This window comes from Amblyomma maculatum, chromosome 8 (assembly GCF_055883805.1).
Source record: "Amblyomma maculatum isolate TAMU_Amacu chromosome 8, ASM5588380v1, whole genome shotgun sequence".
Classification (NCBI taxonomy): Eukaryota; Metazoa; Arthropoda; class Arachnida; order Ixodida; family Ixodidae; genus Amblyomma; species Amblyomma maculatum.
In genome coordinates this window covers 226,781-252,296 of record NC_139351.1, presented here as the reverse complement: position 1 = coordinate 252,296, position 25,516 = coordinate 226,781, and the positions used below count along the sequence as shown (strand labels likewise).

General features: G+C 44.1%; 1 protein-coding gene and 1 long non-coding RNA gene across 5 annotated transcripts in view; one reads left to right on the top strand and one right to left on the bottom strand.

Moving 5' to 3' along the window:
- Window positions 1-2,844, bottom strand: part of LOC146180419 (uncharacterized) — a 38,678-nt gene extending 35,834 nt beyond the window's left edge. For 3 of the 4 annotated variants that reach the window (XR_014700077.1, XR_014700074.1, XR_014700076.1), the window contains exons 1-2: window positions 2,549-2,843; window positions 2,095-2,199 (exon numbers count right to left, since the gene is read on the bottom strand). This is a non-coding gene — a long non-coding RNA (uncharacterized LOC146180419). Of the gene's footprint in view, window positions 1-2,094; window positions 2,200-2,548 lie in introns of all 4 variants that reach the window. The other variant, XR_014700075.1, reaches the window with a different exon arrangement.
- A 64-nt stretch (window positions 2,845-2,908) lies between these two features.
- On the top strand, window positions 2,909-13,633 carry LOC146180418 (uncharacterized). Its single transcript, XM_084577748.1, has 5 exons — window positions 2,909-2,926; window positions 3,242-3,411; window positions 3,727-3,833; window positions 4,899-4,990; window positions 13,072-13,633. Exons 1-4 carry the CDS (start codon window positions 2,909-2,911, stop codon window positions 4,988-4,990), a joined length of 387 nt encoding a protein of 128 aa, XP_084433874.1. The 3' UTR covers window positions 13,072-13,633.
- The last annotated feature ends 11,883 nt before the right edge of the window (window positions 13,634-25,516 follow it).

Here is a 25,516-nt window from a genome sequence, read left to right as displayed (position 1 = left end):
GTTCGAAACTGGGTTTGGGCCCACTGCGGAGGAGGGGCGCGCAGCGGGGTTTACGGAGCTTCTCCCAAACGCACACCCCTGGAAAAGCCGAGCGCCAGGCCGGGGGACGCTTGTACCCATTTTTACCGGTGGGTGTCCGGCGGTGGGTTTCGAACCGACCACCTCCCGCAGCCGAGACGGGCGCTCTAACCACTCCTGGGAAAGGTAAGATGTGAAGGATTTTGTTACAACACAGAAAGTATAATGAATGAAAGTATGAATTCCGCAATTCATGGCAGTTGGTTGTGTCTACTATCTTTGCAAACATTTGTCGTCACTTCAAGTAAAGGATCCATTTCTCGTTCCTAATTCTGAGGCAGTTGCTGATTTGCTCCAAAATGAGAGCTTGGTATACAGTGCTGGTTTTAGCGTAGATGTGGTTGATTTGTATAATCTCTTCCACACTCTCATCCAGTATGTTCAGCAATGTATTACGGAGGACAATGATGAATGCTGGTTCCAAAATGAGTGTGGAACCTTAACCGGGTCCTTTTTGGAAATGTTATCTTACTACCTGAGTAACACGTTTGTTGAGTGAGATGGTCGACTTTATACGCAAAAATCTGGTGTGTGCATAGGTGCCAAGATAGCTCCCATCCTCAGCGACATTTATCTAAGCAGGGTTGATATGAAAGTTGAGAATGATTTAGCCAGTTGTTGCATGCACATTTTCCGTTTCGTGGAGGATTTTCTGGTGCTAGCTAGCTGTGAATCCTGAATTTGTGTCAAATGTTCTTTATGTTTTTGCACGTAATGGGTCGGGACTAAGGCTCACGCATGAAGTCCCCCAAGAAACAGCCTTACAATTTCTCGATTTAAAGTTGTCTTTCCAACCCCACCATGTCTGTTGGCAGTATTCACCTAGGAGTGAAAAGCCCCTTCTCAATTACAAGTCCTTTCATTCAAAGCTCGTAAAAAGTAGCATTGTTACGGGATGCTTAGGCATGGCAGTAAAGAAATCTTATCATAAAATGATGTCCAGTCTCTTAACTCAGGCGGACAAATGCAGGGAAGCTGGTTTCCTGAACTCAGTTCTCGTCTCGAGTGCAGACAAAGTCCTCTGCGCGCTAAAATTGTCTTCAAGCATGTGAGGGCGGGAAAGGTGTTCGGAGGAAGGAAGAAGAAAGGTATGTAGTAGTCATGCCATATGTACACACGCTGTTGCACCGAATTAAAAGAGTAGGAAGCAAGCATAATGTAAACGTTCTGTTTCCTTCTCCTAACAAACTAGAAAGAGTGGGAGCCGCGGTTCAAAGAATGCACGAGGGGGCAGAAGAAATGTGTGCAACATAAATCATGAAAATAGATATGTTCCTTGTAAGACTGGCATAGTATATCAAATCCCTCTGTCCTGTGGCCTTACCTACATAGGCCAGACTGTGCAATGCATTAAAGTGCGGCTCATGGAGCACGCTAATTCGCTGAAAAAGAAAGAAGCTAACCTAGCGAAGCACTGATCCATGTGCGAATGCACGTCATTTTTTGATGACTGATGTTTTGTTCGTTCATTCTTACCAGTGCACTAGAGAAGTAGCCAAAGCTTTTCACATCAGAAAAAGTAAAGGGTGCGTGGGGTGCGTGAGTACGCCTTTTGTCACATTATCTCCTCGGGAAATGAATATGCTGCACAGTGGGCAGCAGTTCTGCCGATACACTCGTGCTTTTAAATGCTTTTTTTTCTTCTTACCAAAACTTGAGGTCGCTGACGTTGCGCATGTGCGCTGTTTCGCTGTGTGCGTATATATGATGTGATTCCTCCCAATAAAAAAAATCAGCTGTAAGTTCACCGCTATTCGTGTGTCTCGTTTCGTTTATTTCTTGGTCTCTGTATTTTTTTCGCTGTTGGGCCACCATTAATTTCGATACTCCCCCGCTTTTTATTGCTTTGGCTGTGGCGGTGCTGATCGAAATTCATGCCCTGGCCACATCAAAGTCATGCTGTGGACTATCTTCATAAATAAGGTGAGTTTGATTACATATATCAGCACGCTTGTGGAGCAACCGGTTTTTGCCAGCACATATTTTTACAAGCGGGTGCACACAAGTGCTACTCACCTTTTCATGAGGCACAAGGCATACCATCGGGAGAGGCCATGAGCAGAAGCTGCGACGAAGCCAAGATCTCACAATCGCCGTGCATCAAGATTATTTCGGTACATACTGAAAGGAAACAGAAATGGTTGCTCTTGCTGGGACAGGGCTAGCCGGGGCCAAACGGAGGCGTATTCGAAAATTAACTACAAAAGGAAAGCCCTTTCGTGCGAGCCGCCGGGACTGCTTTTAAGCGCACGAAAAAGGGCTCCTTAGTTCCTCTACACTTCACTTGAAGTCACTGATAAATAGACTCATAGCAAGATTACAAAAAAATAATTGAGATCGCTAAACAATAGAGCGTCGATGCAGAAAAAAAATTCCAAACAATTTGTAACGAGAGGGCAGCGGTGCAATGGGTTGGCGAGGCAAGTACGGAATGCAACACGTGCTTTGCGCTGTATTTCGCAGTACTCACGAAAGTTTGGAGAAAGCAGCAGGGATGCGTGCCACCCAATCTAATTTGCAGAATCCATTCTAGTCTGGTCATTCTGAAACAACGCGGGGGGAACAAGCCTCCCGCTTGCTTGTACCACTGCGCGCCAAAATTGAAAAGGGAGAAAAAAAAAAAAAAAAGGCACCTGTGGCTGCGGAGGCGGCGATATAAAAAAAAAGCGTCTGGGTTCGAGAGTACACGCAAGCAAAAAACAACAATAGGCAATTTATTACGTCACATCCGCCAGACTACAAACAGATTCTCCTCGCCTACCTTCTTTCTTTTCGCGCATGCGCAGCTTATCAAGATCGCGCGGTGGCGACCGGCAGGTCTCTGAAAAGCATGGGGAACCCAGGGACAGCCTAGGGAAAACACGTGCTCCGTACATCCGGACACGACATCATAAAATATCACGTGACCCATGACGTTGTTTGTGACATCATATATGACGTCAGAAATTTTGGGCCAATCAGCGTTTTCAGCCGAGCTACCCTTAAAACCTGCCGGTCGCCACCGCGCGATCTTGGTAAGCTGCGCATGCGCGAGAAGAAAGAAGGTAGGCGAGGAGGATTTGTTTGTAGTCTGGCGGATGTGACGTAATAAATTGCTTATTTTTGTTTTTTGCTTGCGTGTACTCTCGTACCCAGACGCTTTTTTTTATCGCCGCCTCCGCAGCCGCAGGTGCTTTTTTTTTTTTTTTTCCTTTTCAATTTTGGCGCGCAGTGGTACAAGCAAGCGTGCAAGCGGGAGGCTTGTTCGCGCCGTGTTTCAGATTCACCAGACTGGAATGTATTCTGCAAAATAGACTGGGCGGCACCCATCCTTGCAAGTTTCTTCAGACTTTCGTAAGTACAGCGAAAATGCAGCGCAAAACACTTACGGTGGCATCCCGTACTTTCCTCATGGCGCCGCTCTTCTCACGTTACAGCTTGTCTGCATCGATGCGTTATTGCTAAGTGATCTCAATTCTTTTTGCGGCATCTTGCTGTGAGTCGGTGGCTTCAAGTGAAGCGTAGAGGATCTACGAAGCTCTTTTCCGTGCGCCAGGAAGCAGTCCGTGCTTCGATCGGTCGCCGGCGGCTCATTTTCGAGTGCGCCTCCGTTTTGCTCCCAAATAGCCCTGTCTTAGCAAGAGCAACCATTTCTATTTTTTGTTTCAGTGTGTGCCGAAATACTCTTGCTGCACAGCGATTTTGGGATCTTGGCTACGTCGCAGCTTCTGCTCATGGGCTGTCCTGCACCATGAATGCCTTGTGCCTCATGAAAGGTGGGTACAAAATGTGTGCTGGCAAAAACAGGTTGCTCCACAAGAGCGCTACTATATGAAATAGAAGTTACCTTATTTATGAAGCTGGGGCACTGGGCATGCATTTCGGTCAGCACCGTGACAACCAAAGCAGTAGAAAAGGGTGAGGGGGGTGGGGGTGCCAGTACATATCTGCCGGACTGTTCTGACCACTAGATAGGACTAACCCGGTCATACGACTACATTTTAGCTAAGCTACATTTTAGCTAAGCGTGATAATATTAATGACATTTTTGCATCAACTCTAGGTGAATTCAAATTCTGTTTCTAGTTATGACTGTATATTGTCTTGTGCACCATACAAGGTAATTGCTGTTGATGGGCACGGTAAAAAAAATGTTTTTCAATGTTCACTAGCAAATCTACTCAGTGACAGTGCTATTTCTGTGGCCATTGTATAGATCCTTTTTGTATTCCTGACTAGAGCTGGTGAAATCGCTTCTTTCAGCTGTAGCGCGTTACCAAAATAAATGCTGGTGCATATTTTCCAGTAGCTGTCAAATACAGTGAGAGGGCATTCAGGTGCACAAGGTGGGACTAGGCTGAACCAGTCTGTTCCATATAGAGATACTAGTGCCCACGTAGGCCTGTCATGGTAGAAAATAGAATTGTATAATTGCTCGAAGAGCTTTCCAGTAGCATGCTTTGATGGGCTAGCTGGCACACCACTGCAGTGTGGTTTGGCTGTGCGAACAGGCCAAGGACGAAAGGAACGCACATGGAAATGCCAAGTTTGTTTTATCATTTCTTCATCTCCGTGTTTCTTTGGTTTACACTGCCAAATCATATTCACGCTTTCCTATATGTTATCTTGCAAACAGCAAATGCACTGCTAACACTAGGGGCAAATTTTATTTGCTCTTTTTGGTTGAGGCCAATTTATTTTACTGATAGAGCATTAAATGTTTCCATGCGAGTGCCATGTGACAGCTACTAGCATTATACTTTCATTCTGTGTTGCAGCGGGATCATTCATGTCTTACCTTTCCCAGGAGCCGGCATTTATTGCATTGTTCTGATTTCCAGGCCCTTCCCTGTTTGGTGCGTGTGCTGAAACAGGAACCCCTTGGAGACGATTTGCAGCTTTTGTTCATCATCTTGATTCCGTCCCCACATAGGTAATAGCCACTGCGGTGGCACAGGATTAGGGTGCTCAATTGTTAAACCCAAGGACACAGGATGAAATCCTGGTTGCGGCAGTCCCTTTACAATGGAGGTGAAAAGCAATGCCGTGAACTGTGCGATGTTGACACACATTTAAAGTTAAAGACAAGGTTGTTGAAATTTCTGGAGGCCTTCACTAAAGCATGTATCTATGTCCCAATATGGAAACAGTCTGTCCGGGCAATGGACAGGGAGAAAATCCAATGAGGTCAAGAGCATATTTACCACGGTAGCAGGGGTGAATTTAGGTGCCTACCCTGTTGGGGGGGGGGGGGCACAGCTAGTATTATTGCGACATATCTGTAGTGCTTCCTGATATATATTTTTTTACATAGTGGCCATGCAGACCAGTTATTGCAAACCTAACTTGCTGGACATGGACATGGGAAGCCAAGGACATGGGAACTCAATACAAAGAAGTACATGGGACAACACTGTTTGGTCTGAGACCCATTTCCAAAGCATTTCACCCCAAAAGAGCCAAGCATCAGGTCAGGGGAAATCCTGTACCAGTTGGAAAACTGTTGAGTACCTGGCGGCACCTGGAATCAAACCTGGTACCTTCTGAATGCGCAGCATTTCTTTTTCTTGTGTTCCCGTGTCTTTGGCTGGTCCAATATGTTAGATTTAAGTTTAGTACAATACCCCAAGAAAACAAAAATGACAAAATATTTTTGGTCAGTACATAATCTAATTGCCCACTGTTCTTTTAGTTTTCATGGCATTGTTTGTCTATAAAATATATATCCATGAAATTTGTTGCCGCTTAACTAAATTTGTGCAGAGCTAAACACAAAATTTCGCCGATCCAGTTTTTGTGTGTGTGCGAGTGTGTTCAGGTAAAGACTATCAGTGTTACAGAAACATTGTTCTACATGCTAGTTTAACATATTTGACAATGGCTAAGTTTCAGAAATAAAAAGCACAGCTATGAGGTTCCTGAAAATTTTCAGACAGCTCGTCCCAGTGTATATTATTTTTTTTTAAGAACATTGGTGAGTATGCTGAGCACTGATGTCTTCTTGCAATGAAATTTTTTCTAGCTTGGTCAGTTCTTTCAAGAACAAACTTAGTATTATCCTTTAACCATAATCATCACGGAATGACACGGATCTGGTGTGTGAATCCACCCCAAGTGCTCTGTAAAAAAAAAAAAAAAAAAAAAAAAAAGACGAAAATGTACTGCACACACCAGCGTACCTTTGACCAAGGCCTTTCTGAATTCATGAACGATCATTAAGCTTTTTTAAGATCTTCCAAAGCCACGTTGAGCACCATTAGAACGAGAACCCGAGCAAGGGCTACTACCCCACCAAGGCATGATGGCCTTGTGACAGAATCTGCCTCACATTCAGGAGGTACCAGTTTCGATCCTGGTGCTGGTGGGTACAAGATTTCTCCCGGCCTGATTCTGGGCTCTTCTGAGATAAGATGCTTGGGAAAGGTATTCTAGTTCACTCCAGGAAAAGGGCCATGAACCAAAATTCACGATTCATTCCACCATTAGACAACCCTAAGTCCGCTTCGTGCAGCAGAAGCCCATATACAGTTCCTTTTTCCTCCTTTCCTAAGCCATGAGCCCTGGTAAGCCAAGCACCAGGCTGGGCCATAGCTGGTACACATTTGAGAAAATTGGAAGTGGAAGTCGAACCCACCACATTGCTTTAATGTGGAATGATGCTGAGATAAGGAAATAGTGAGCCAGCACTATTACTAACCATTCAAGAAAGACTACTGATTACTCACACTGTGGTTCATTAAAAGGATGTACTCAGGGGTGCAAAAGCTCAAATAAGATTTGTAGCGATTTTTGGAGCAGCAAAATCTTCGTTTTAGAGCAATAAAATTCATATTTGGAGCAGCTCACAAGAAAAAAAAAAAAATGGATTTCTCGGGCGACACTGCAGTTAAAAAGAAAACTGAAACGGATGAAAAAGAAAAAAGCAACTAGTAATTCTCCGGAATTAGAACAAAAGATCAGTTTGCTTAGCTCCCAGCTCAAACAAAACACTATCGCTGACAAACAGCGTTACTTTGAAGAATCGTTACCCAAATTTATCTCGGAGTCTCCCGGGAAATTCTGGCGTTTGGTCTCCCCAACATCAAAGGTTAATAATGAGTTTGAAATCAAAGGTGTTTTGGTCAGTGATGCAAAAACAGTATCTAATGAATTCAATAAACATTTTAAGTCCGTGTTTAATGATGACAATAACATTTTTCCGAAATTTGAAGCTTCCCTCCCGCCTCTGGATGACGTTGTAGTTAGTGAGCATGGCATTTTAAACATGTTACTTAACCTTGACATAAAGAAATCACCTAAACCAGAGAACATACCTAACGCCTTTTTGAAAAGATATGCACAATGGACATCTAAGTACTTATTTGTTATATTTACAAGGTCCTTACATGAGGGTCAGGTGCCGAGAGACTGGGGGACTGCTAGAGTGAAACCGCTTCATAAAAGTGGAGACAAGCGATTAATCAAGAACTACCGCCCTATTTCACTCACATCAACTGCTTGTAAACTACTTGAACACATAATTCACAATCACATATCAAACTTTCTTGAAGCTAATAATTTTTTTACTAAATATCAGCATGGATTCAGGAGGGGTTACTCAACTTGTACACAGTTAGCAGAAACTATACATGATTTCGCCTCGTCAGTTAACAATGGAACGCAGATTGATGCCGTATTTATGGACTTCTCGAAAGCTTTTGATAAGGTTACTCACGAAAAGCTAATTTATAAACTGGATACAATACTTCATAACAAACAATTAGTAAAATGGATATCAGCCTACCTTTCAAATAGAGAACAATTCGTTGTCTTTAACCATCATTCTTCTGACAGGCTTACAGTTAACTCTGGCGTCCCTCAGGGCTCTGTTCTTGGTCCTCTGCTATTTTTAATATATATTAATGATATTGTTGTTAACATTCCTGTAAAAATTAGACTTTACGCTGATGACTGTGTTATTTATACAGAAGTGAGAAATGTGTCTGATCAACAACTACTTAATAGTGCGTTACAAACAGTTTTCGCATGGTGTGAAGCATGGCAAATGTCCATTAACTTTGAAAAAACTGTACTAATGAGAATCACTCACAAAAAGAAAGTCTTACCCTTCGATTATTGTATTAACGGCATGACACTAACTGAAGTGGCAGAATATAAATATCTAGGGCTCTGGGTCAGTAACAATCTTAGTTGGAATAAACATGTTGATCTCATAACGTGTAACGCTTTCCGTAAACTTTTTCTTGAGACGGGCATTGCGGTTGTCTACCCCATCTGTACGCCTGCTTGCTTACAAATCTATTGTTCTGCCTACCTTAGATTATGCTTCAATCATTTGGGATCCATTTACGCAAACTAACATGAATAAATTAGAGAAAGTTCAAAAGAGGGCGGCACGATACATATATAATAATTACCGGCGTACATCAGTAACACACCTTTTAATTCAAGCTGGCCTTCCGACAATAACTGAGCGAGATCGTTGTGCACGACTTAAATTTCTGTACCAATTAATTAAAGGACACTACAGATCAGAACTCACCGATTTGCTTGTTTTTTCGTCCGGATACGCAACCCGACAACGACACCAGCTAACTTTAATTCCTTTTCGCATTCGAAATAACTGCTTTAAATACTCATTCCTTCCACGAACTATTTCCGATTGGAATAACCTCACTGACAATGAAGTGCTGCAGCCATCACTGACGTTGTTCTCGCAACATATAACCTAGTTTCTCTTTATTGCTTTTGTTATTTCACTGCTGTGTTGTATATGTTTGGTTTTATTAATAATTGTTCAGAAGAGCTTCAACTTGCACTGTAATTATTGTTTATTTTTTTGCCTGTTTTGTTAAACTGGATTGCAGTATCAATAAATAAATAAATAAATAAATAAATTCAAATTTTGGAGCTGTTAAACATGGAAGAAACTTTGCTTTCGGCACAAAAGAATGAAGAGGTGTGAATATCGGACTGTATGAATGCGATAAGGAAATCTAGCAAAGGCCACCTATCACCGATGCTGCGTGTATTTATTTTTGTAAATAAGCTTTTTGTACTGCTAGGCATGCTATCACACACACAAAAATGTGAATCATAAAATTGAAGAGGCTAAATAAAAAAAACTAGAGAATATGCCTTTTTTTTTTTTTTTTTTTTCATTTAGCACGGTTTGACAACCTTAATCATGGGACTTTATGTTGCTTGCAAGGCTCAAAAAACATTGTTTTACTCTCTGCGAAATCCACAGCTCGTGTCGTGCGAGGGCAGCTCCGAAAGAGCTTAATTTGAAGCAGTGACTGCGATCAGCCTGTGTCCAGAAGCGAGCGCAGTGCAAAGACAAAATGTTGATTAAAAAGCAAATACAGAAACGGACAAAAAGAAACGCCGACCAAAAGGCGAAATGGCAAATGCCGAAAGCAAGTTTTAAGCAAAGAAAACCGACGAGCGAGCACATCTTCGGCTTGTAAATTATACTTCTTGTGGACTGGCGGTGGCTTTGACACAATATTTTGATTAAGGAGAGGTGGACGATTATTAGGTTATGTATTTCATGCACAATGCATACCTTATAGTACTTCAATGTTGCAGCATGCATAAATGTTAATTTTGGCAGTCTTGGGCTCCACTACGGCATTATGGAATTCAATAGCTAGGCTGCTGTGCGTTTCTCGACCTTCTGATGTTCGAAATAAATTTCACATGTTCCACCTCCAGTTGTATTAGCACGAACTTCGGCGGTGATGCAGGCATTGCGAAATCAGGGGGTAGACGAGTCGTACGTGAAAGTGCTGCAAGATATATTTAGTGGGTGCACAGCAATCATAGTTCTGCATAAAAAAGTAACAAAATTCCCATACAGAAAGGTGTTAGACAAGGAGACGCTCTCCCCAGTACTATTCACAGCTTGCTTAGAGGAAGTATTCAGAGACTTGGAATGGGAGCAGTTAGGGATCAGGGTAGATGGAGAATACCTCAGTAATCTGCAATTTGCTGATGACATTGCCTTGCTAAGTAACTCGGGGGATGAACTGCAAATAATGATTGATGACTTAGACAGGAAAAGTAGAAAGGTAGGCTTAAAAATCAATATGCAGAAGACTAAGGTAATGTTCAACAGCCTCGGGAAGGAACAGCAGTTTACATTAGGTAGCGAAATACTGGAAGTAGTAGGCGAATATGTCTACATAGGACAGGTAGTAACCGCAGACCCGGACCATGGAAAGGAAATAACAAGAATAAGATTGGGATGGAGCGCATTTGGCAAGCACTCGCAGATTGTAACTAGCAGCTTATTGGTATCACTCAAGAGGAAAGTATGCAACAGTTGCATCTTACCTGTACTCACCTATGGGGCTGAAACGTGGAGGCTAACCAAGAGGGTTCTACTTAAGTTGAGGATAACTCAGAGGGCTATGGAACGAAAAATGGTAGGGGTAACATTAAGAGATGGGAAGCGTGCAGAGTGGGTCAGAATAACTCAAGTTACCGACATTCTAGTGGAAATTAAGAAGAAGAAATGGACATGGGCAGGACATGTAATGCAAAGAGAGGATAATCGATGGTCGCTTAGGGTAACAAACTGGATTCCAAGGGAAGGAAAGCGTAGCAGGGGGCAGCGGATGAGGTTGAGAAGTTCGCAGGGGTCGAGCGGATGGGAGAGGCCTTCGCCCTGCAGTGGGTATAGTCAGGCTGATGATGAAACACAGAAGCCACCTCCTACACTATCTGATGATGGGAAAGTGAGTCTATCGACAAGACAGTATAAAAATAACCTTAGTGTACATGAATGAACCAACAGGATATCGAAAACTTCCATGAGCCGCATAAAAAACTAAGATACATCCAATAAAAACATGCAGCACTTAAAATGCAGGGTTGAAGTATTGCTCCAAAATCACAAGTACCACCACGGCCCACCACGGAAGCAATAGCAGTGGTGCCTTGTCACAAACAGCCCACTTGCGTTATAGGGTTCCTTCAGCGCATAGACAGTGACTGAACTGGAAAGCGGTGAAAGCACATGGATGCAAAGAAAATATGAGTAGCCATTGGAATGCCATGACGCCATCTCAAAATAAAACTAAAATGCCAGTGACGCATGCTACAGTGTCTGAAGCATCGTGATTGGTTATATCACGGCCGCAGAAAGTTGTCACTGAGTATGGCAAACTTTTGTGGATAGTCGGGGCATTTTGGCACAGCATGGCGCAAATTTCACGCTTAATGCACAGCTTGGTGCAGAAATATGTAGCCGTATCAAAATATGCAATTGGTGCAGCTGTTGCACCCCTGTGTGCTGTCCGCTCATCATTCTTGGATATTCAGGCACCAAGCCGCTTCTGCTCGAGGCCTGGGAGAGGTCTGGTGTCTTTGCCTTTTTAACTGCTTGGAGCACGACAGATTTTATTAACCCTATTCAGTATGCCCACTCTTTTCAGCCTTCCATTAATAACCTGGTACGCAGATTTAGGGTGTCTTTGGCAGGCGCACCTCCTGCATATCCTCCACAACCTCTAGCAGTCTCTCCACTGCTTTGAAGCTCCGTTCGATCGATAGCCTTTGTCCTGCGAAGCTCCCTAGAAATTAAATACTGAAACCAAATACTGTGGGAAGTCTCGACACTGACAAGAAAGAAAAAGTAAGGGGAACAAAGGACTCCTTTGCGGCGCGACGGAGTCCTGTATTTTTTCTTCATTGTGCATGATCATCCTTTATAGATGTATCGCTGTCATACCTGCTTAAGTGCTTCCGCACTAACTGGGAACCAACATGGCGGCCCACCAAGCCTGACTGCCGTTTTTAGCCAAAATAGGGAACCCTAGCATGAGATGTCACCACCCTAAGCCGGGCGCCGCGGCGCAACATGTAGGCTCCCTATCCTCTGAATTCGGCGCCATCTATTAGTGTTGTGAGAAAGTGTCTGCTGTCCCATATTGCCTCCGAGATCATCCCCACGCTTGCGGGGGTGATCTCTGAGGCCATGCTTCCCGCCCTTCCTCGCAAACATCTCCTCGCCTTCGACTGTCTTTTGACCGAGCCACTTTTTTAAAAGAGCGAGAATGAGTGGCGACTCACTGAGCGGCCACTCTTTTGGAGAGCAGTCGCTTAGTGAGCAGTGGTTCTTTTGGAGAGCCGCTGGTTCAGTGAGCCATCGGGAACCGTGAGCAGCGTTTCTTTTGGAGTGCTGTTAGGAACCGTTCTGCCAGAGTTAGGTCTTCTGTTTGCTGCTACTTTAGCGCCATCTATTAGCAGTACGAGAAAGCAACTCCAGTGGTCAGGCACAGGTGGATTGGGCCGGCATATAAAGAAAAGAAAAAAGTGTGCTGTCTGCACAATCCTTCGCAGGTAGTTGGTCGGCTGCTTCGGCGCCGTGTCGAGGCTCCGCGCCGGCGACCTGGCAGCCGCAATGTGTGTATGCTTCGGGTGGTCGCCGCTGTTTTTGTGCGTCTTTTGTTTTGCTTTCAATAATTGCTATGTGTAGTTTTCTCAAGCTGCATTACAACAGGGCGAATGTGGAATGCATGGCCCCTTCCGCAGCCAGCCCAGCAGAAAAAAAATATCTGGTTCAGTCATGAACAGCACTGACTGCAGCGCGTCGTGTGCTCAAAACGGGAACAGATGCTTTATGAAAATTAAAACCACACTTCACAGCATGAATGGCGAGCGATTCGGCTTGAAGTAGATACAAAATGAATGAATTAATTAAATACGGTCGGTGTATGTATGTGGCGGCAAAAACAGGAAGGTTGAACAAGTTTGGGTTAGGGGACCGGGCCAGAAACCTGTTGCCAGGAATAAAGGAAGCAGTGGGAGAAGCCGGGGCGCTGAGAGCTGTGGGCATTGAGAAAAACTGTCGCAAAGTTGAACAGGGTTATAGGAATATACGAAAAACGAATCAGCTAGAGAAAGCATGTGGGGGGAGGGGAGATTTAGAAAGTGAAAAAGGACTAACGCGGACTCGAGCTACAAAGCGCACACTGCATTAAAAAAAATGATGCATTTATACTTCAGGCTCCTCCTGAGTTCACTGTCTCCGGGAATATAAGAGGGACCTCGAATCAGGTAATCTGCTTTCTCTATATTTATAATTCACTATCTATATCTGTCTACATTGTCACTATCAGTATTTATTAACAGTCAGTCCACAAGAGATTTTGGGCTAGAGATTGATGGCCCGAAGTATTTATTAAGGATGATTCTCAGTGTGTTTAATGATGGCCAATGTTATTCAGATAATTTTGAAACGATAGGGTACGAAAAGAACGAAGTCCTCTCTTGGACTTCGTGGACATAAAGTGGACATAAAGAGTAAGAATCGAGCCTAAAAAAATATGGATGTTGCTGTTTACTGAGATTTTGTAGTCACCATTAGGGGAGATAGGATGGACACACAAATATTTCCACGCTTTCGTTAAGTTTCGGGAGGTCGAATGGGTGCGTATCAGTGAACGAGAGAGAGGCAGAGTTGGCTTTCTCTCTCTCCAATAGACCACTGTTCGCTCCTGAGCGACCCAGGCTTAAGTGAGCCGGTGAACCGTTAAATGAGCCGGCTCACTTCAGTAAGCTGAGCCGTTCTGAGCCACTTTGCTGATCTCTAGGTCGTCGTCTCTTCAGCTCACTGTTCCTGAGTCTGCGTCGCTTGGATGGTAGCTATTGGAAGGTACTCTTGAGAAGATAAAGGTGGCAAACACCTGCCACATAGCGGCTGCGACGAGGCACTGGCTGGAGATTCCCAGGATGTTTTACCCAGCACCTCCACCAAATGTAGCGGATGAAATGGGTTTAATACAGGTCAACGTTTGAATAATGAAGGCTGCTTGCAAACGGCCCAAAGCCCAGAACAGTCTGCACGCATCTCTCTCTTCCTCGAACTTCTCAGTAAGCACTTCCTCATTTGAAAGTAAAAATGGGGTATTTCACATATAAACCTCTGGCACCCATTGCATTGACTTATGCTTTAGTCCACTTCAGCAGATCATAATGGTTGCGGAGCACTGCAACTTTCATTTTCAACCGTCAAAATGTGGAGCACATGCAGTCGAACCCTGCAAAGGAATTTTTTTTTTTTTTTGTTCCCGCGAGAATTTCACTCTTGCAAAAGTTGACAAATAAGTAAATATTAGCAATTGGCAATTCAGCTATAAGTTGTGATGGCTCAAAAAGTGAGCATGAAAGCGGCAAATACGCACTTCTCAGAATTCACAACCAGGCCGTGCTGTTGGAGGTGCTGTAAACTGCACGCAGGTAGTTCTCGTTATCTATAGACATATTGCTGACTGTGTTCGCATACATCAATGATCGATGTATGCGAACACAGCTGGGTTTGAGTTGGGTTCTAAAGTCCAACGGGCATCCACACATACTCTAACAGCCCAAACGCAGTTGTGATGGCTGCTTTAGGTATGCTGGCAAACACAGTGGGTATCTGGTGATGTGCCTAACCAGGTCCACTTTGTTAAAAATGGTGCAGCCATTCAGATGTGATGTGAAGCAGTGGATAGCTGTCGTGGACAGTCTTGGCATTCAACACTTCATAGTCACCGCACGGACGCCAGTCACTTGGATCTTTTTTTAGATATGAGATGGAATGAAGCCCATGCGCTGGATGATGGGTGTATAATGTCGAGTTGCATCATGATTGAACTCCCGTTTAGCAGGTGACCACCAAACAAGAGGTGTGATCGTGCTGGTGGTGGTGGTCACACCATATGCTTTGGTGGCTGGGTGAGATTTAAACGCTTTGCCAGTTACTGAAATCACACCGGGATGTTCTCAAAGGAGGTGATGGTATCAGCATGCCGATGCCAGTGGGGACAAGGTTAGACTCGACGCCAGATATAGATAGCCGAGTGAAGCTGTCTGTCGGGCTGCATGCTGAATGAAGCCCAAGTGAAAGTACGATAAGAAATATGCGCTGATGATTGGGTCAACATCAGCGATGACGAACACTCATCAAAATGTGTGGCAGGGTACCAAGTTGAGGGTGAGGGAGCGAAGTCTATATGTCACTATGGTCGAAGGGATGGCAGCCCGTTGCGATTGCCCTGCCAGCTAGGCAAGATGGCTTTTTTTTTTAAGGATCACGCTGACCTCTGCACCATTGTTGACAAGGAACGGATTATGACAGGTCTTGTCAATTACCACAAAAGGACTCCGCCGGGGTGGCGCAGTGGTTACGGCACTCGACTACTGTTCCCAAGGACGCGGGATCGACTCCCGGCCTCGGCGGCCGCTTTTCGATCGAGGCGAAAAGGAAGGCGCCCGTGTGCTGTGCGATGTCAGTGCACGTTAAAGAACCCCAGGTGGTCGAAATTTCCGGAATCCTCCACTACGGCGTCTCTCATAGCCTGAGTTGCTTTGGGACGTTAAACCTCACAAACCAAACCACGAAAGGTGGCCGCATTGGGGAGCCACGAGTTGCCATTAATGGTCTTGAGGGGTTTTTCCCAACCACGAGACATGCACTTGGTGGCAGGATGTAGGAATTGCCAGTCATACCAGCAGTGTTAAGTTATGGCTCTTTGTGCGCGATGGAAAGTGGTGACTGGAATATGGTGAATGGTCTCTTGGGACAGGCTCCTGAGTGTGTCAACTGAGGTAGTAAGCTCATCAGTACAGGCCTCGAGGCAGGAAATTGCCGAGTCTGCCAGTGGTGAGACAGCTGTGGCTTGCTGGAAGGCCACCTCATGAACCTGGTTGGTCAGCTCCATGGTTGTGTCACTGGCCGCTGGGAAGGCAAGATGCAGATGCTTGGGCATCAGCAAGAGCTGAAGAAGAGCTCTCGAAGCAGCAGAACATGGGTGGTGAGTCCTCACCGAGGAGCTGCCAAATCCGGTGAAGCAGTTGTGAAAGGCGACAGTCGTCAAGGTCCACCAGTAAGGAGCTGCTGTAGGTGAGAGCGTTCTTACGCCATAGTTCTCTCGGGTACTTTGGTCTTGAGGTGCTGATGAGGGCATCTCCCATGAGTTTATAAGAATATCCTGCAGGTCACTGATCATGTCAGGAGAGAGCGCAGATACATGATTGTACTAAATCACCTTGTGAGGTTATGCAGTCAGTAGAGATGTGCACGGGCCGAAATTCTGAGCCCGAGCTAGCTTGGAATCTGTGTTACAGACCAAGTCTGGCATGGCAACGTGTTCAGACTTAAAGGGCCCACGAAGAGCTATTTACGAAAACTAGAAAACGCACTCTAGATATATGTATCCTATCAGTCCTCTTTGCAACACACAAATTTTTATGCTAGTGTCAGTAATACCGAAAATATTGGCGACTGAAATGGCGCTCGTCCTCTGCACGCTTAACCTGACGCATGCCGCCACGGAAGAAAAAAAAAATGAAAACAAGCTGAGACGGCACCCCACCACGTTCCATTCTGCCCGGGTCACCTGGGAGCATCCAGTGAGCGGGCACAACCAGCAAGCCCCGATGGAGGTCGCCCTAATCAGTTGAGAGCTTTAACCAGGAGCACTTTTTAAAAATTAGTTGTCAATTGTCTCCACGCAAAGTGTTTGACTCAAACACTCACAAAGACCATCTCTATAAATTTCTTTCACTAGAATATTAGAGCAAATATTGTTTAATGGCCCTTTAAGGCCCTGGTCTGGCCCAGAATGATACAGAAAGAAATAATTTCCAAATAATGAGTTGACCTTGAAATGCTCAGTTGTCGCGTTTAAGATTGAAATTTGTAGAATATAGAGGCACAGCACAACATAGAATTATATTAATTTTTTTATATTATTACGCAAGAACAATTTATGCATTGATGAATGCTTAAGACATTTGTGGCACTCCTGGATTGTGAATCCAGCAACGCTGAAGTTCTTTTTACTGCTGTAACTTGTGGCTGCAATGAATAATGTGTTCTTAGCAAGAAAGGAAAGATTTAGGTACATGGTTTCCTCACTTCACCAAAAACACGCGGCCTCTGAGCAAGGGGTTGATTCTGTGGCCAAGTACTCGGTAAGCTTATCTTGCTCACTGCGTGTCTTTCATGGCACCGACAAGGTTGTGGACCGCAGATGCTTTGACTAGGTGCTACGGCCCATTTCTACTGAGGCTTGTTGAGGCCTGGCACAACAGATGTGGAAGAGCTGACAGCATACCGCGAATCTGGAAACTGATACCTAAACATCTGCCGAAGAGGAAGAGACAAAAGTCAAAATTCGATAGCCCACAAGCAGCCCTTCTGCTTGGTCGTTGACAGCTAGCAAAGATCTGTTCATGCCAGGGGTGTGTGGTGTAAAGGTGCATAAACATCTGTATAGAGAATTCACACACTCTTGTGTGGGAAAGATGCTGCAAAATACTGCTGTATTGTGACGCCTAGCACACCACAACCATATTCGTGCCTTTAAAAAAGTTGTGAATACTCTGGATTGGTGTGTCCGGCCTGGCCCCGCCCAAGCTTGAGGCACAGAGCTTCTGAGCGGCCAGAGTACGAGCTTTTGGGCTAAACCGAGCCTTCGCACACCTCTAACGGTAAGGGCCGAGTTGTGCCTCAATCTGGAGAAACCACATTTGCGAGTTCTTGGGTCAGAAGGGTGAAAGGCAAAGTTGCAATGATGAAACGTTCTGCGAGAGTAAGGGCGGCTCTGTAGAGCAGGTGCCGGCTTCAGTCATCCTCTAGTCCTAGGCAATCAGTTGTAGATGTGGTGCTCTAGGTCGCAGGGAAATATAAGCTTCCCACACATTTTAAGGCATAACCAAACTACTGAGCTGTGGGAGCACGTGCCTCCGGCCCAGTACATTCTTTGTTGTCCTCCTCTTGTGCAGCCGCGCTTAAGGCACAGCCAAAGAAGGATGCTGCAAGGGCAGCTTTTCTAACCAATTGTTCCAGTTTATTCTCATATTTTATGTTGAGCTTCTGTACTCTGTGAAATTTCTGGAACTCAGCGGAGAGTACTATAACTGTCGCAGCATTCAACAAATTCTTTTATTACAGTTCTTTCTCTGCATGAACAAGACAAATTTATATAAAAAAAGGAAATGAATACATAACTCCTCAGGGCTGTTTCTTGGACTAGTTAGTGGGGTTTACTCATTTTGGTGAGGTCTGAAGTGCAAAACAGACAGTGACGTGAAAGAAACACAGGGCAAAGCGCTAACTTGCAAATGAATACTGAGCTCATAAAAATATTGGGGGAAGGGGGGGGGGGGGACTTAAACTCTTCCTTTAAGGTCATGGCATGCCAGCGTTAATGACGCCAGTTGCCGGTTTTCCTTGTGGACCTTCGTGTAGACACACTTTGCCACTCACTTGTTCAGAAGCTTTTAACTTGCGGCTGCATTGTCCCATACATAGTCGCAAGATACCACATTATAAAACCACCGCGACAAAGATCTAAAGCACCATTTTAACCAAGCCACACAAAGGTATCTTCGTGGCCTAGGGGTCCTGAAGGGCTGGATTCCGATTTCACCCTTTCATGTCACACCTGTGTTGGCAGCGCCTACCAATTCGGCCATGCCACGTCTCATGCCATCACACAACTCAATGACTAGCCATGCATGACCATGTCGTCTGCCAGCTACCACTTGCCAGAGCCATGCCCATGATTTTTTGCTCATAATGCGGACAATGGCTTTTCTGGGGGACGAAGCCTTTAATGGTGCTGAATGGGAGAACTAGGGTTGGAACACTTTCATCCAGCGATAGAACTAGTGTAGTTTCTTAGCACCAAGAACAGTCAAGGGCAGTCCAGGCTGCACTTCAAACACAAGTTTGAAGGACGTCGCCTGACATCAAAAACACTGCATAATTGCTGTTTCACTCCTTTTAGCAGAACATTTTCGAGAACACTGCAGGATCTGTACTGGAGAAATGCGTAAGCATGCTCATTGCTGTGTTGTCCGCAAGATGTGTCAGCGGGATTCCGCGAGTAACAGATACTGCACCTTTCCTTTCCTGTAAACCAATTATAGAAGGGTGGTGAACTGTGATGCGTTCAATGGCACACTGGTTGTGTTCAACAAGAGGCATGCAATGTACCGTGTGCAGCAGCAATGCTCAGGCTTTCGCAAGATCAAAAAACAGCGCAGCTATTTGGGACAAACAGAGAGGAGAATAACGGACAAGCGCTTGTCCGCTATTCTCCTCTCTGTTTGTCCCAAGTAGCCGCGCTGTTTTTTGATCTTGCAATGCACCGACTAGCTCAGATTTCCGTTCTTCAGGCTTTCGCATTTCTCCGCTGCAGATCCTGCAGCGCTCTTGGAATTTTTCAGATTGCAATTGGCTGATTACCTCTCTTTACACACTTTCTCACCATTCCTACCATTTGTGCACGCAAATCACGCCCTTTCCCGCTCGTTCACGTTTCAAACATTTCAAATTTCCCGCCACTGGAAGTTAGTACCACGTGACCCGTTTGGATGTTGCCATTACCCCTCTAATTAATTACCTAGTTAACCCACATGCATCAAATTATTTACCCAGCAAGATTTTTTGGCCCATTCTTTTTCTTATAACTTGTTTCGTTCAAATGTAATTGTGATGACAATTCTGGTGACATGAAACTGCCGACATACCTACATAATGCTGACGCATTAAAATGGCAGTGACAAAGCATTACTGCCCTGTGCAGTCATACCTATTTGACACATGGTGCCTCTGTTGCCACAGAGGACATGGGCTCAACTTCAATGTCTTAGCCGTGAGAAGCTGAGGAAATGGAGGTTAGCATTTCATTTACAATCATGCCAGTCATAATACTGCGGTCTGGCTAGCGGTGGTGATCGTTCAAGGGGCAGAACATGCACACCCTCTCTTGGCATGCTACTGCACTGCTCCTCACTACTTGGCATCTCTGCTCCCGTCCGCCTAATGCAATGAACTATACGAGTACTGATGCGACAGCATTTGCTGACCGAGAAGAATGTCAGGCATTCGGCGTCAGTGTCCATGCGAAGCCTTCGCCTACTAACTGTGGCAGGTGGTGTTAAGAGGTATTTCCCGCCCTCCATTTATGGGAGAGGAGGGAGATATTTGGACACGAAAGATTTAGCAAAGTTGAACCAAAAGCCACGACGAATAGAAATAGAATATAATCGGGATTGGAATAATTGGAGAGTGAAAAAACGATGGAATTAAAATTGGATTGGTTGAAACGTTCCAAATTGACTGGCTATGAGGGACGCTGTAGTGGAGGGATGCAGATAATTATGACTAAGTGAGGTTCTTCAATGTATGTACTCTGAAATCTCACAGCACGTGGGCACCTTGCATTTTGTCTATATTGTAACATGGCAAGTGTCGAAGCCGGGTTTCCAGGCTCTGTAGTCAAGCACCCAATGACCAAGCCACCACAGTGCACAATGAGAGTAGTAATACATTGGTGAGTGAATTTCGTCTGCAGTCAGTCGAACTAACCGTCCTTAAATTTGTTTTTCCTACAACAAAACTTCCTATGAAAATGCTCTTTATGAACCGTTCCCAGCACTCAGGGGTGTCAGGCATTGCCCCTAGTATGTGGGCCATTCACTTCTGATCTCTTCAGTAGGCACTCCAATCCTGAGTGACCCTAGTTCATTGCTGCAAAGTGGTGGCTGCACAGGATATTGGTGGCTGCAGGAGACAGGATAAAATGGAAAAAGGTCCAATTGACTTATTTTCAGTAATGCTACTGCACATGTGTGAAGCCTTCTTCTCTATTTCTACATAGTAGGGCAGCAGTTCACTGCGTGTGTGAAAACCATGAAAGATGTCTGCTGGGTCATTGACGCGACAAACTGTTGCGCAATAATTACATGCATTGCTAGCATGTACTTGGCCCTCAGGACCACATACATTTTCCCTGCCTGCTATTGCAACAAACGAAAAGACGCTGCCAGGTTTGCCTTCTAAGAGATCAAGTGCCGCTTGGAAAATAAACCTACCTTACTATTGTGAAAGAATTTCTGCAGAAAATATGTGAGGGAGCCTCGGTAACCCGCCCTGCCAAACATACCTTGCCCGACGTCTGCAAGAAGAGGCGCGACTGGAAAAAGGTCTATAGCAGAGCTACATTGCATGTGCTTAACAAAGTTGTTTGCTGGGTTAACTAGTATAGCATCCTAAAATTTGAAGGTGCTTGGAAAGACAAGGACAAGAGAAGTGGACGAGACAAAATCGTTTTTCCTTGTCTTTCTGAGCACTTTCACATTTTAAGACTGCAAGTGCTGTTGTGTATAGCAATAAATTTGGTTATTCATAATTTGTCTGTTTTTTATTCTTTTGTTGGCTATTCATGACAAGCTTACAGAGGGGTATTTACATGACCTCACACGTGCCGTTTTATTGCCCAGAAGATAGCTTTTGCTAAGAAATCCGGAGTAAATTGTGGTGAGCCGATGAGGCATGCATAGCAGTTTTTTGCAACGCTCCATGAACAGCAAATTGGTGGCCACTGTGATGTTGGTGAATAGACCAAACGTGCACGCACAGTTTTATGTAATGTAAACCAAGGATTAAAAAAAAAAAAGGCTGAGCACTGCAGCTTACTGAAACCGACGACATATTATTCGTCTTCGTGTAGTTCTGTTTGGAGTATTCCTTATATTTTATCTAATTGGTTAATTAGTTGAGATTAATTATTCTATTTTTTTTTATATTCAGTTTAGGCCCAAGTACCCTTAAGCTTTAGAGGGGGTTCAAGTACAAATGACCCAGTTTTTTCTACTAACATACTTCCTGCACGATTGTTTTTTCCAGCATTAAAACAAAGTGCACAAATATGAAAGGAAAAGAAAATACCACATGACTACGGTCTTGCTTTGCTAAAGTTTGAATTATCCGAATTCAGGTTTTATCTTGCATGAAAAATGACAGAATCCTCTTCATGAGTATGTGGCTTCCGCCCACACTGAAAATCCGGAAAGCCAGTCTTTTTTTTTTTTTTTTCGAATCAATGAAGCATACACGCCCACTGTTTCAAAGTGAGCAGCCACCGCCACTGTCAGCCAACTCTGACAAAGCTTTTATCGAGCTGTCCCACTGACAAAATTTGGCAATGGCGAACACAATGATGATCCCCTAATTTGGTCCAAACCACCCTCAAAATTTGACTTCGTCCGATTTGGACCAAAACCGACGTTCAGGCTAATTCAGCTATGTCAAGCATGATGGTGACTTTCAAATTTAGTCCAGGCCACTCTCTGCTGAAGCTGGATTCAGTTTATTGACAGGCACACTGGACAGCACTCAAAATATTGTTATGTCACTAGTGAGATCATGTATGTAACAATACAATAAAACAAGGTGAGCGCTTGTTAAAGAACAGAGAGCACGTGCAATTAAAAAAATCATAGACTTTTTCCCGAGACGTGGTTACGTGGATGATGACAGTGTTTCACCGCAAGAGATTCCTTCAGTCGTTTTTATGCAATTTCAGTGCCAAATTAAAATAAATCCTCAATTCTTGGATATTGTAGTGCTCGATCTATACTAAATCAGACATTTTTTTTTACACCATAATCTAATTTAATACATATTGTTACATTTTGGTCCATGTTTTGTCCCTTTACAGGTCCAATGGGCACATTCAAGTGCAAGGCCCTTAGTAACAATTGTGCAGCAATAGTACCGTGTAGCTGTGCACTATCAGACATAAAGGGCCAGTTCTGGAAGGCCTTTTTGGTGTCCATGGGATCGAAACATAAGTTATAGTCCTGTGCATTGTTGATAAATTCAGCCTAGCCCCACCATCCACTGGTTGTCCTGGTTAGATGACTTGGTAGACAAACTGCCCCACATGAGTAACAGTCCAGGGTTCACTCCTTGGACCACGTCAAATTTTTCACTACTGAAGCTTCTGGAAAACTTGTATAGCTTTTCTTTTTACCTGTATGGCTGCACTTATATGGGTGCTAATGAGTAAGTAGCCTCTATTTGAAGTCTACTTTATCTTGTTTCCACTAAGTATACATTTGACTGATCTAGCAGCCAATGCGTGGTACTGCTTTCTTTGATACACATCGCATAATTCAGCACTCTGCCTGAGATGAGCAGTGCACCTGCTGCTAATCATATTGCTGTAACGCATGTAGCTCAGCCAGAATGTTCTCCTCAGTTGAGCAAACCAACCGTTTTCTGGTCGGAGCATTTCATCAATTAAAATAATTAGTGGACAACACACTTTGAAACAAAATTATCTTTATTATTTCAATCAATAAGCTACTATCACATGCATGAAACATTTTGTAGATTTTGAACTGTATACTCACCACAAGATGAGTTGAAACGGTTCCGACTGATAACAGCTACAAGTGAATGGCATCCATCCTTCCACCAGTGTTCTTGCGATCTGCAAAGAGCAAGGCTCCTGAAGTGAAAGCTGCATGGGCCACAATCTCCACACGAAGTCTTGTATCAAGGCATTTCTAGAACAAAAGAGTTTATTCTAGTAATGTCGATAGGCAGTTCATTGAAAGGTTTTGCAGACAGCTGCCAAGGAGGAGCTTCAGTTTCTTGGGGTGTATTACCATTTTGTTTTTGTTCATGAACTTGCCGCAGAATACATATCTTTATCTGCCAACAGAACTTTTTTTTTATGTACTTTGTTCTTTTCAAGGCTGAAGCAGTACAAGAAAGATAAGGCTGCAAAATAGATTGATTCTTGTGGTAAAGTATGTGAAGTAAATGAAATAGGCTCCTCCCACAGCAAAAGCCCTCCACCTAGTAAACAATCTATTTCACTCCGGCAATGCAGTGCAAAGAGCGACGTGTCTAAGAACGCGAACTAAAGAAAACTAAGCGCTGGTAAAGCTGATCACACCATCGATCACTTCAAATCTTGCGTGCACGTTTCTGTACGGTCCTGTCGTTTTTCAGAGATTAACTGGCACTTTTTACATCGGAAACAATAAATTACTTCCTGCCGATACATTCCGAACATGCTTTTAGTGCGCTCACCCAAGTTCTGTACTTGCCCCCACGCATTGACATTATAAATGGCACTGAACCATTTTAACCTCGCAGAAGCCGCTGAAATCATTGTACTCTCCTAAGCTCGTTTCCGATGCACGGACATTTTTTAAATAGGAGCGAACTTACCAAGATTAGGTGAATTGCGCGTATCGGTCGGTGGTCTCGGTTCGCCGACGTTGCAAGTGTACGACAACAACGTTTTAGCACAGCGTTTAAGGGTCTGGTTGCCGACTTATAAAAACTGGGAAAGCATATGACAACCACAGCGGTAAAGAGGAAATGTAACAGCATAATAACAGCGCATATTTCTGCCTCTAACGCCGTACGTTAAATGCTTCAAGCACGGCGCCATGAAGAAAAATGCAAAAGCGAATGCAGCGCCACTACTGGAAATTACAATTGCAACTTCATGGAAAATATTAGTAACAGAAAAAAGTTCCCTTCTGAATGACATCTAACGACATGACTTCAACATTTAGAACTGTATTCCTGATGAGAAAGCTGAGTATGTTGCATCCTAAAGAGAAAAAAAAAAAAAATGATTGGTAAGTGCCGCCATCTGCACCGCTCGCAAATGCAGGTTCGGCGCCCTATTTGAAATAATTATTTTAAACGAGCGGATGTTTGCGCAGATAGACCTCGCAAGGGCCGCTTTGCTCCATCGAAGCATTTGACGCACGACATGTAGCAGTGATCGCAAGGCACATCCGCGCAGACCTGTGAGGAACCAGTGCAAATGTGAAGATATTCCCTTGCTCCTTTTTCTTCTCGCAAGCAATATTCCAAGCACAAATAGAAGTGACTATGAAAATACTTTGCCGAGCCCAAAAGGAAGAATACACTGACGCTGAGCAGTCCCATTACGAATCCAACTGGATTGACATGTTGGAAAACAAGTGGCTGATTTGAGCCTGGCAGTTTTGTTGATGTGCTCAACTGACAGCAAGCAGCCTAACTACTGGCATCAACTAGAGCGCAACTCACCCTTGACGATTTTTTTTTTTTTTTTTTACTTTTTACAGTGACTCATGCTATACAGATATTTTATAAATGCACTAAACAAAGCGGCCCAAGCATACAAACAAGCGATAGTTTGTTTTGTCTCGCACTCTTATTTTTTCCTTCATGCATGAGCGCCCACACACTAGGAGGATGAAAATCCTGCAGGTTATGCACCTGTATGGATATGAACGAGGAATGACCAATGATGCAGCATTTGTCCAAACAAAGGCACATATTGCTCTGGAAGAGCCTATAGAAACTCTCAAATTGAAATAATCTTATACTACAATCCTTTTTTTTTCTGGATGAACACAACGCTTATAAAATATGTTTTGTAATGCAAGCACCTTTCCTGTCATCTGCAGGACATCCGCAGCTATGCATCTAAAACTTGCCGCCACTGTGGGGAAGCAATATGAAATGCAACAGCAAGATGCACTGCTTTGATCTAGCAATCTTTTTCCGCCTCAAATGAGAATTCAGTGTACTCACCACGTTTACAAGTATTACAAGGTCCTTACTACCCATCCGGTTAGCCCCCGAATTTAA